Source organism: Heterodontus francisci, chromosome 22, assembly GCF_036365525.1.
Source record: "Heterodontus francisci isolate sHetFra1 chromosome 22, sHetFra1.hap1, whole genome shotgun sequence".
NCBI classification, from domain to species: Eukaryota; Metazoa; Chordata; class Chondrichthyes; order Heterodontiformes; family Heterodontidae; genus Heterodontus; species Heterodontus francisci.
In genome coordinates, this window is record NC_090392.1 from 78,108,719 (window position 1) to 78,119,315 (window position 10,597).

The 10,597-nt window shown below is 41.5% G+C and overlaps 1 protein-coding gene across 2 annotated transcripts in view; it reads left to right on the forward strand.

Moving 5' to 3' along the window:
- sorl1 (sortilin-related receptor, L(DLR class) A repeats containing) overlaps positions 1-10,597 on the forward strand; it is a 185,587-nt gene that overhangs the window by 48,351 nt on the left and 126,639 nt on the right. For both annotated transcript variants that reach the window (XM_068054134.1, XM_068054135.1), the window contains exon 3: positions 10,051-10,176. In XM_068054134.1, coding sequence (XP_067910235.1) covers positions 10,051-10,176 — 126 coding nt within the window. The remainder of the gene's footprint in view (positions 1-10,050; positions 10,177-10,597) is intronic.

The following is a 10,597-nucleotide window of genomic DNA, read 5'->3' on the forward strand; positions in this document are numbered from 1 at the left end:
CCCAATAAAGTGACTGCTCCTTTCCTGTTTCTGACTTCCACCCATAATGACTCAGTAGACAAACCCTCCTCGACGACCTCCCTTTCTGCAGCTGTGATACTATCCCTGATTAGCAATGCCACTCCCCCACCTCTTTTACCTCCCTCCCTATTCCTTTTGAAACATCCAAACCCTGGAACATCCGACATCCATTCCTGCCCCTGTGATATCCAAGTCTCCGTAATGGCCACAACATCGTAGCTCCAAGTACTGATCCATGCTCTAAGTTCATCACCCTTATTCCTGACACTTCTGGCATTAAAATAGACACACTTCAACCCATCATACTGGCTGCAACTTTGCCCTGTCAACTGTCTAACCTTCCTCGCAGACTCTGCACTCTGTATCTGCCTGTTCAACAGCTAGCCCATCCACTGTTCCGTAGCTCCAGTTCCCATCCCCCTGCCAAACTAGTTTAAACCCTCCCGAAGAGCTCTAGCAAACCTCCCGCCCAGGATATTGGTGCCCTTCCAGTTCAGATGCAACCCGTCCTTCTTGTACAGGTCCCACCTTCCCCAGAAGGTATCCCAATGATCCACATAACTGAAGCCCTCCCTCCTACACCAGCTCTGTAGCCACGTGTTTAGCTGCACTCGCTCTCTGTTTCTAGCCTCACTGTCTGGGTTGCGTCAGAAAAGTGACGCAGACAATTTTTACTACATCTTGTGCATTAAGCCTGAAAAGGCTACTGGAGGGCATTGTTTCTATTGTGGTTCTGGCGAGTTGATCATGCCTAAATAAGATGGTCATTCTGTAGCATAGGGATGGTTATGTGTTGTCTGGTGCTACAAGTGAGGCCTGGACAACGTATGTCAGCCAAAAGCGCCGTGTCCATTCATTCCACCTTCGCTGCCTCCGCAGAATCCTTGGCACCAATGCAGAAGTCCTCGAGGCAGCCAACATCCCCAGCATATACACCCTACTGAGCCAGCGCGCTTGAGATGGCCTGGCCATGTGAGCTGCATGGAAGATGGCAGGATCCCCAAGGACGCATTGTACAGCGAGCTCGTCGCTGGTATCAGACCCACCGGCCGTCCATGTCTTCGCTTTAAAGACGTCTGCAAACGCGACATGAAGTCCTGTGACATTGATCACAAGTCGTGGGAGTCAGTTGCCACTGATCGCCAGAGCTGGCGGACAACCATAAAGGCCAGGCTAAAGTGTGACGAGTCGAAGAGACTTGGCTGTTGGCAGGAAAAAAGACAGAAGCGCAAGGGGAGAGCCAACTGTGAAACAGCCCCGACAACCAATTTTATCTTAGCACCTGTGGGGAGAGTCTGTCACTCTAGAATTGGCCTTTATAGCCACTCCAGGCGCTGCTTCACAAACCACTGACCACCTCCAGGCGCTTAGCCATTGTCTCTCGAGACTAGGAGGCCAAAGAAAGAAAGGTGCTACGAGTGAGATTGCTGGTTATTCCATTATATCTAATTGACTGGAAATAGCTGATTTCTTTGAGTAAAATAGTTTCCTGTATTTGATAATTTAAGTGATCATCCTGAGTGTCAAAACTTATTTCTTGTGAGGAGTCAGCTTGCTCGTTTTGAATAGGTTGGAGTGAAGACTTTATTTCTGCAAATCTAACTTGATGAGCAATCTTGCACTCCAGTCAATGAATTGAAGAGGTTCTGTTCAAAGTTGATGGGCATTATTATTAAAAGATTAATCTGCATTGCTTTTGTTCTTCGAACAGTTAAATGTTTTGAGTCATGTTGTTCAAACTCTGGGGTCAATCGCACTTTCTGCAAATTGTGGTTAAGATAATTAATTTACAAACCTGTTTACTGTGTACAACCCTTCGCACTATTATTAGATTTCCTCTCTAAGTGTAAAGCTTAAGCTGATACTTAATGCGATAAAGCATAAAATGCTGGTCACACATTTCTCTGGCATTTTCTGTTTGTGTTTCTAAACTAATGGTGATAATATCGTAGTTTCAATCTAACCTGCCCAGAGGGAAATTGAGTGACTGGATTGGGTTGGCTGCCCATTTTACACCCTGCCTGATTTTATACTCCATTGACTTTAATCAAGAGTAAAATCAAGTAGAGTGTAAAATGTGACTCAAACCTGGCTGTTTCCTGCCCGTTTGGTTAGATTTAAAATTACCCCCCATGCTGTACCCAGTTCTGCTACACTAGTTAATTCCTACATGGACCAGCTAAAAAAAACATAGCTACAGCATTTAAGTAACTGACAATGGGCCTTTAAGTAAGGCCAGAAAAGAAAGGGAACAGCAGTGTGTGAAATAGAATTTTTGAATACCCAGAAAGATTTTCTTAACAAAATATAACCTCCCAACAATGAATGCTTTACGATGGGTATATTGACCTGTATATTACTGCTGTACACTGAAGTGACTTTTTGGTCATTTTGGTGTGAATGGATTGAAAGTTTTAGATAATTTTGATTGTCAATTTAAACAAAAATAAATTGTTGGTACAGTTTACTTTTTTTTGAGACAGAATCTGGGGCTTCCCTCCTCTTAGTGCCTTGTTTTCACACACTTACACAATTATCAACTGAGCCATTGGAGCAGGAAGTCCTAACTGCTGCAGATTTCAAGATAAATCATAATATGCTAATTATAATCTTTATTTCTATATATATACAAGGATCCCACTTGCCTGCTACCTTGGTTGTCAAAGTTTCTGTCTACCCCTGCAGAAATTTAGAAGGCTAGAATTATCCTCATGCTGCATCCAAGTTCCTTGGGACTCAGTTTCTAAGTTACTGTAATTGTTTGTTTGTAGTGTAGCTTGGTAGGTTAAGGTCACAATGGACCTTAGACAATCCCAATGGTATTTTTATAAACCTCATGCAAAGATGCATGGAAAGAATTTATCCTTGTCAATATACTTCAACCCCCATGTGTGTAAGTGCAGTACCATGTCTCCATTTTAAAGCCGCATTCCCAGTTAATTTTTTGTATTAAAATAACTTATATGTAAAGTTTTCAATATTTTATGCTTTTGTCACTGGTTGAGAAATTAAGTCTTGCATTTATATAACACCTTTCATGATTTAAAGATGTTCCAAACTCTGTTTTATAGCCAATGAGGTACTTTCTTTTTCAAATGTAGTCACAGTTGTCATGTAGCAGTTATTTTAAAAAAAAATTGGGGATGAGCGACCAGAATATGAAAGAATTCTCGATCAAAATGGAGAGTGATCTAGTTGATTCTGAAACGAGAGTCCTGAATCTTAATGAAGGAAATGACGAAGGTATGAGGCGCGAGTTGGCTATGATGGATTGGGAAACGTTACTGAAAGGGATGACGGTGGATAGGCAATGGCAAACATTTAAAGAGCGCATGGATGAAGTGCAACAATTATTTATTCCTGTCTGACGCAAAAGTAAAACGGGAAAGGTAGCCAAACCATGGCTTACAAGGGGAGTTAGAGATAGCATTAGATCCAAGGAAGAGGCATACAAATTCACCAGAAAAAAACAAGAGAGCTGAGGATTGGGAGCAGTTTAGAATTCAGCAAAGGAGGACCAAGGGATTGATTAAGAAGGGGAAAATGGAGTACGAGAGTAAGCTTGCGGGGAACATAAAAACTGACTGTAAAAGTTTCTATAGGTATGCGAAGAGAAAAAGATTGGTGAAGACAAATGTAGGTCCCTTACAGTCAGAAACAGGGTAATTTATTATCAGGATCAAATAAATGGCTGACCAACTAAATGCATACTTTGGTTCTGTCTTTACAAAGGAGGACACAAATATATCAAATGTTGGGGAACACAGGGTTCAGTGAGAGGGAGGAACTGAAGGAAATCAGTATTAGTAGAGAAACGGTGTTGGGGAAATTGATGGGATTGAAGGCCGATAAATCCCCAGGGCCTGATGGTAAGCATCCCAGAGTACTTAAGGAAGTGGCCCTAGAAATAGTGGATGCATTGGTGGTCATCTTCCAAGATTCTTTAGACTCTGGAACAGTTCCTACAGATTGGAGGGTAGCAAATGTAACGCCACTATTTAAAAAGGGATGTAGAGAGAAAGCAGGGAATTATAGACCAGTCAGCCTGACGTCAGTAGTGGGGAAAATTCTAGAGTCCATTATCGAAGATTTTATAGCAGAGCACTTGGAGAACAGTGGTAGAATCGGACAGAGTCAGCATGGATTTATGAAAGGGAAATCATGCTTGACATCTACAAGAATTCCTCGAGGATGTAACTAGTAGAGTTGATGAGGGACAGCCAGTGGATATGGTTTATTTGGACTTCCAGAAGGCTTTCGACAAAGTCCCACATAAGAGATTAGCATGTAAAATTAAAGCGCATGGGATTGGGGGTAGTGTATTGCGTTGGATAGAAAATTGGTTGGCAGACAGGAAACAGAGAGTAGGAATAAATGGGTCTTTTTTCAAATGGCAGGCAGTGGCTAGTGGGGTACCGCAGGGATCGGTGCTAGGACCCCAGCTAGTCACAATATATATTAATGATTTAGATGAGGGAACTAAATGTAATATCTCCAAATTTGCAGATGACACAAAACTGGGTGGGAGGATGAGTTGTGAGGAGGATGCAGAGAGGCTTCAGGATAATTTGGACGAGTTGAGTGAGTGGGCAAATGCATGGCAGATGCAGTATAATGTGGATAAATGTGAGGTTATTCACTTTGGTAGCAAAAACAGGAAGGCAGATTATTATCTGGTTATTAAACTGAGAGAGGGGAATATGCAACGAGACCTGGGTGTCCTTTTTGAAGTTCTACACTATCCTGATAGTTCACAGTGCTTCCAAGTTTTGTATCCTCTGCAAACTTTGAAATTGTTGTACCAAGGTCTAGGTCATTTTATATATGAGGAAAAGCAAGGGTCCCAACACTGATCCATGGGGACCTCCTACAAACCTTCCTCCAGCCCGAAAAACATCCAATAACCACTACTTTGTTTCCTGTCACTCAGCCAATTTCGTATCCATGTTGCTACCGTCCCTTTTATTTGCTCACAACACTGTTGTGTGGCACTGTATCAAATGTCTTTTGAAAGTCCATGTACACCACATCAACAGCATTTCCCTCATTAACCCTCTGTTACTTCCTCAAAACTCCACATTAGTTGAACATGATATTTCCTTTAACTTGCATTTGTCCATGTGACTATCGATTTTTGTCCAGAATTTTTTTTATCTAGAAGTTTTCCCACCACTGAAGTTAAACTGACGGGCCTGTAGTTGCTGGGCTTATCTTACACCCTTGTTCAAAAAAAGGGTGTAAACGTTTGCCGTTCTCCAGGCCTCTGGCACCACCCTTGAGTCCAAGGATACTTAAAAGAAATATGGCCAGTGCCTCCGCAATTTCCACCCACGCTTCTATCTGTATCCTTGGATACATCTCATCAGGTCCTGGTGCTTAATCCACTTTAAGTGGACAATCTATCTAATACATCCTCTTTTTTTAATCAATTTTATACCCCTCTTGTGTCTTACCTCCTCTTTCAACATTGCCTGTGTTGCATCATCTTCCTTGTTAAAGACAGATGCATCTAATAACTCAGCTGTGTCCTCTGCCTCCATGTGTAAATCCCCTTTCTGGTCCTTAATCGATCCCACTCCTCCTTTTACCACCCTTTTGCTATTTATTTGTCTCTAGAAAATTTGGAGAATTGCTTTAAACATTGTCATAAAATTTCAAAAATATCCTTTACTTCCACATTTCCATATTTTGAAAGCTCTCTGATCTTTCAGCAACTTGTTCTGCTGAAGCAACATATATTTTCATGTAGAGGTGCATCCACTTAAAGACTAGTCACTAATACTTGTTTCTTGATGTAGTTTATGCAGGAAGTGGCATTTTTCACAGGAGCAAAACAAGATTTTAAAGTGCTATTTATTGTCATGACAACTAATGTCAGTGTGGTGACTTCACCACAGCGTTGCTCAGAAATTTGTGTTGAGCTAGATTCTGTACTCTGATAATTGTTCCATATCCACCTCGTGGTTATCTTTAGTCCATATTTTATCACAAGCCTCCCTTTTCAGAAAGTTGGTTTAGTTTTAATCACTCCACTTATACTTTGCACTTTTTCACGTTTTTATAAGAATGTATTTAGTTTGCTGTAATTTTTCATTGTTAGTTAAATGGCTAACATACATCTTTTTTCTATGTCTCACTTTCTCACTTTGGGCTTGATGGGGTTGAATAAATGGCTGTCTGTTAAGCAGTTCTGATGGGTGTTCTGATATACAGAACTTTAGTTAGGCCACACTTAGAATATTGCATGCAATTCTGGTCGCCACACTACCAGAAGGACGTGGAGGCTTTGGAGAGGGTACAGAAGAGGTTTACCAGGATGTTGCCTGGTCTGGAGGGCATTAGCTATGAGGCGAGGTTGGATAAACTTGGATTGTTTTCACTGGGACGACAGAGGTGGAGGGGCGACATGATCGAGGTTTACAAAGTTATGAGCGGCATGGACAGAGTGGATAGTCAGAAGCTTTTTCCCAGGGTGGAAGAGTCAGTTACTAGGGGACGTAGGTTTAAGGTGAGAGGGGCAAAGTTTAGAGGGGATGTGCGAGGCAAGTTCTTTACACAGAGGGTGGTGAGTGCCTGGAACTTGCTGCCGGGGGAGATGGTGGAAGCAGGTATGATAATGACGTTTAAGAGGCATCTTGACAAATACGTGAATAGGATGGGAATAGAGGGATACGGTCCCCGGAAGTGCAGAAGGTTTTAGTTCAGGCAGGCATCAAGATTGGCGCAGGCTTGGAGGGCTGAATGGCCTGTTCCTGTGCTGTACTGTTCTTTGTTCTTTGAAAGTTCACTGACCTGAAAAGTGAACTCTGTTTCCTTCTCCACTAATGCTGCCTGACCTGCTGAGTATTTCCAAAATTTTTGATTTTTATTTCAGATTACCAACATCTGCAGTATTTTGTTTTTGTGTTTCCTGTTTTATTTTACTCTTTGTTATGTTCAAGGATGAAACTGCCACTGGGGCTTTTGGGATTCTTGATGCTCGCTGCTACTTGAACTTGTCTTCCAAGCATGATCCTCCAGGGATTTTTGAGGGTGTTCTTTTTTTGTTTTGATTTGATTTGATTTTCTGGAGTGGGGAGGTAGAACAGGAGTTGCAATTTTGCTTGAGGGCGGAGGTGGCTGCATACTGGCACAGTGGGAAGGCGTAAGGGTTGAATATGTGCTCAGGTGGTGCGGGGGTAAGTGGATAGTCAGAAGCTTTGTTTATATGTTGGGGGATGTGCTACCTGAAATATTGCTAATTGAGGGAAATGGGACTGAATATGCCATCAGTCAAGAGTATATGACTACAAAATTGCATACAGTGCCATTGAATTATGTTACAGTAGATCAGCATGCCAATTTCTTGCATCACCTACTGAGCGGTGTACCTTCTCCATAGCTGGTAATAGAAGGCCTGTTGAAAAATATCCTCCTGTATCCATTCCATCCGTATTCGGATATATGCTTGACTGTGCTTATCCAGCATGTGCCATTCCTGGAGGGCGTGGGGTTGTGCTGCTACTTAACTAACAGAGATTAATCTGGTGGAATCATTTCAGAGGGAGATGGTGTGATGCTGTTCTTTCGGACATAATGTGGCAGTTTAATTTTTCCCTTTTTGCTAGGAAGGATTGGTTAGTTTGAGTGACATTCATTGTGTACTTTTGCAGGTAAAGCTGTCATTGCTGCAGTAAATACTCTAGTACAATGTGAGGGACTGCATTGAAAGTTCAAACTTCTCAAGATCAGTTAATTTTAATGTTAGGTGCTGCAACACTGCACTCTGTCCCTCAGCATTATGATCGTGGTGCCATATGTAGGCCCAGTATCTTTTTGGAATCCTGCGGCCACTCGCTATTTTTCGTAAATAATTGCCACTGACTTTGAAGAAAGCAGTTAGCAAATGTCTTGTGATTGCTGGTGTGCATTTTCCCCTTTCCCAGTGTTAGTTTTGAATCTGGCACCAAGTCAAGGGGGTTGCCAGATGTACAGCAGCAGTGATGTTGTTATCAAGCAGGGTAAATAGCCAATTACATTGAAGTATGCTCATAGACAGCAAACCAGGAAGTAAAAACCACTTTACTTTTACTTCTATTTTAAAATTTTTATAAGTAGTGAAATAAATATTTGGGACATACACATGGATTTAAGGTAGAAGATGGAAATATCATAAACTTTTGATCATACTGAAGAAATTTGGCATTCAGCAAATACAGAATTACTCTTTCAGGGCCAATGAGGTTATTCAACAGTAGTTAAGAAATTAGTACACGGTTTAAAAAGTGTGTAACTTGTTCAAAGGTCTTTACAGTGAGACTAATTAACAGTTTAAGTTCTCATCGGTTCAGTGAGTTCTAATTAATTGCATTTTTTGGTGTGGGGCAGCGGAGGCGGGAAGGAGGAGGGTAACCTCAACAGTACACCCTCTGGAGAAGTATAGAATCTGTACATAGATGGGCACCAGAAGTAACTCTCTATCAGAGGACTAATGAGGATTAATACTTGACAGTTTTATCATCGTTACTACTACAATATCTGGGATAACAAGGTTACAGAGTGACATGCAGCAATTAATATCCCTAAGTATTCAATACCTTAAACTAATATATTACATTATGACTGGGTGCAGAAGGGGTCTCAGGCTTCCCTTTAGGCCCTTTCCTAATTTGGCCATAACAAGGTTTAACCTTTAAAAGTGTTTTTAGCTTCCCTTCAGTGAGTCCTTGCTCACTGCTATCTGATTCCTTTACAATTACAATTAATCAGACAGGCTTTTTCCGGTTTAAACAAAAAAGGTGTAAGTTTATTAACAGTAACACTCTCAGTTAAAACTACTAAAAATAGGTGATGCAACCACGCTAGTATGCATACGTGATAAACGCACACAAACAGATGCAGAGGGAGAGGAAGGTTTGAAGTAATGGAATTCAGTTACTGTTTTTGGTTTGGCTGTAAAGTCCTTGATTGATTGAAGTTAAGTCTTGTAGTTTATGTTGGGGCCCAGTGCACATTCAGTCTTGTTTTGCTGGTACCAGAAGGCTGCAGGGGTCTTCTGTCTTGAGGCTTAAGTTGTTTCTGTGGGTCCCTGGAACTTTGCTAGAGATAGAGGCCTTGCTTCTCTCTGATCTTCAAAATTGCAGTCCCAAAACTTTGACGCACAATTCAATCAGTTCCCAGGTTGGCCAGCAGGTCAGTCATGTGACCAGTTCTTCGACACAGCATCGCCTGTGAGGGTTGTTGATTCTTCAAAGCTTTCTAGATGCACTCAGTTGGGGGGGTGGGGTGGGGGGTGGGTGGAATGGAGTTCTGGCTCTTACACAGGCGATAACTCAATGTCTTTTCATCATCACTATTGATAAAACCCATCTGGCTAATTGAATCAGGGAGTACTCTTTCAGAAAGCAAATGTGCAACCATGATTTCAACTGTTTTGTTTAAAAAGACCACAGAACTAGTTATGTTCAATGTCCAGTAAATGTTCAAATAGTGTTCTATATGACAAAATTAATGTGTTACCATTTGACAGGTGTGGTTTCTGTCACATGAATCAGGGACATAAACGTAGAATAACTATAGACAGCCACCCTAAAGTGAAAATGCTGGAAATACTCAATAGGTCAGGCAGCATCTCTCAGAATCACAGAATAATACAGTGCAGAAGAGGCCCTTCGGCCCATCGAGTCTGCACCGATGCATTAAAGACACCTGACCAGTCTACCTAATCCCATTTGCCAGCACTTGGCCCATAGCCTTGAATGTTATGACGTGCCAAGTGCTCATCCAGCATCTGTGGAGAAAGAAAGAGAGTTAACATTTCGGGTTGATATTTTTGTCCGAACAGGGAATTTGCTCCCTGAAGGAATAGTAATGACGAATAGTGCAGATTCTTAAAGAAGCTATGTAAGCACATAAGGGAGAAAGTAATGGGTTAATCATGAAAGGGTTAGATGAAGAGGAATTAGAGGAGGTTTGTGAGGAGGATTGACCAGTTTGCCTAATGGCCTGTTTCTGTACTGTCCCCTCTAATTATTCTTCTCTTTGCCACAGGTGTATGTTTCGTATAATTATGGAAAGACCTTCAAGCAAATTGACGAGAAGTTCAAGCAAGAAGATGGAATAAAAAACAAGACAGTTATTGCTCAGTTTTACCACAGTCCAGCAGATAACAAACGGGTAAGGAACATTCCTTGTAAAGTCAGCAAATGTTTTGAGCCATTAAGTCTAAAAATACAATCATTTTCATTTCATATACCATTGGTATTCACTAGTGTTTATGAATTTGTAGGGTGCATAATTGCAACATATATTTTGTCCGCTAAAATAAAAGCAAAATATTGCGGATGCTGGAAATCTGAAATAAAAACAAGAAATGCTGGAACCACTCAGCAGGTCTGCCAGCATCTGTGAAAAGAGAAGCAGAGTTAACGTTTCGGGTCAGTGACCCTTCTTCGAATAGTTCCTTTCTCTACCCTTTCCGACAAATTATGATGATAAAGGATCCGGTTCAATTGCATCCTTCTTACCCAGGCATAAAATTAGCCCTGACCCAGTGCTTTTTGGCCTTTCACTCTATTACGTCCTTTCCTGCTGTTCA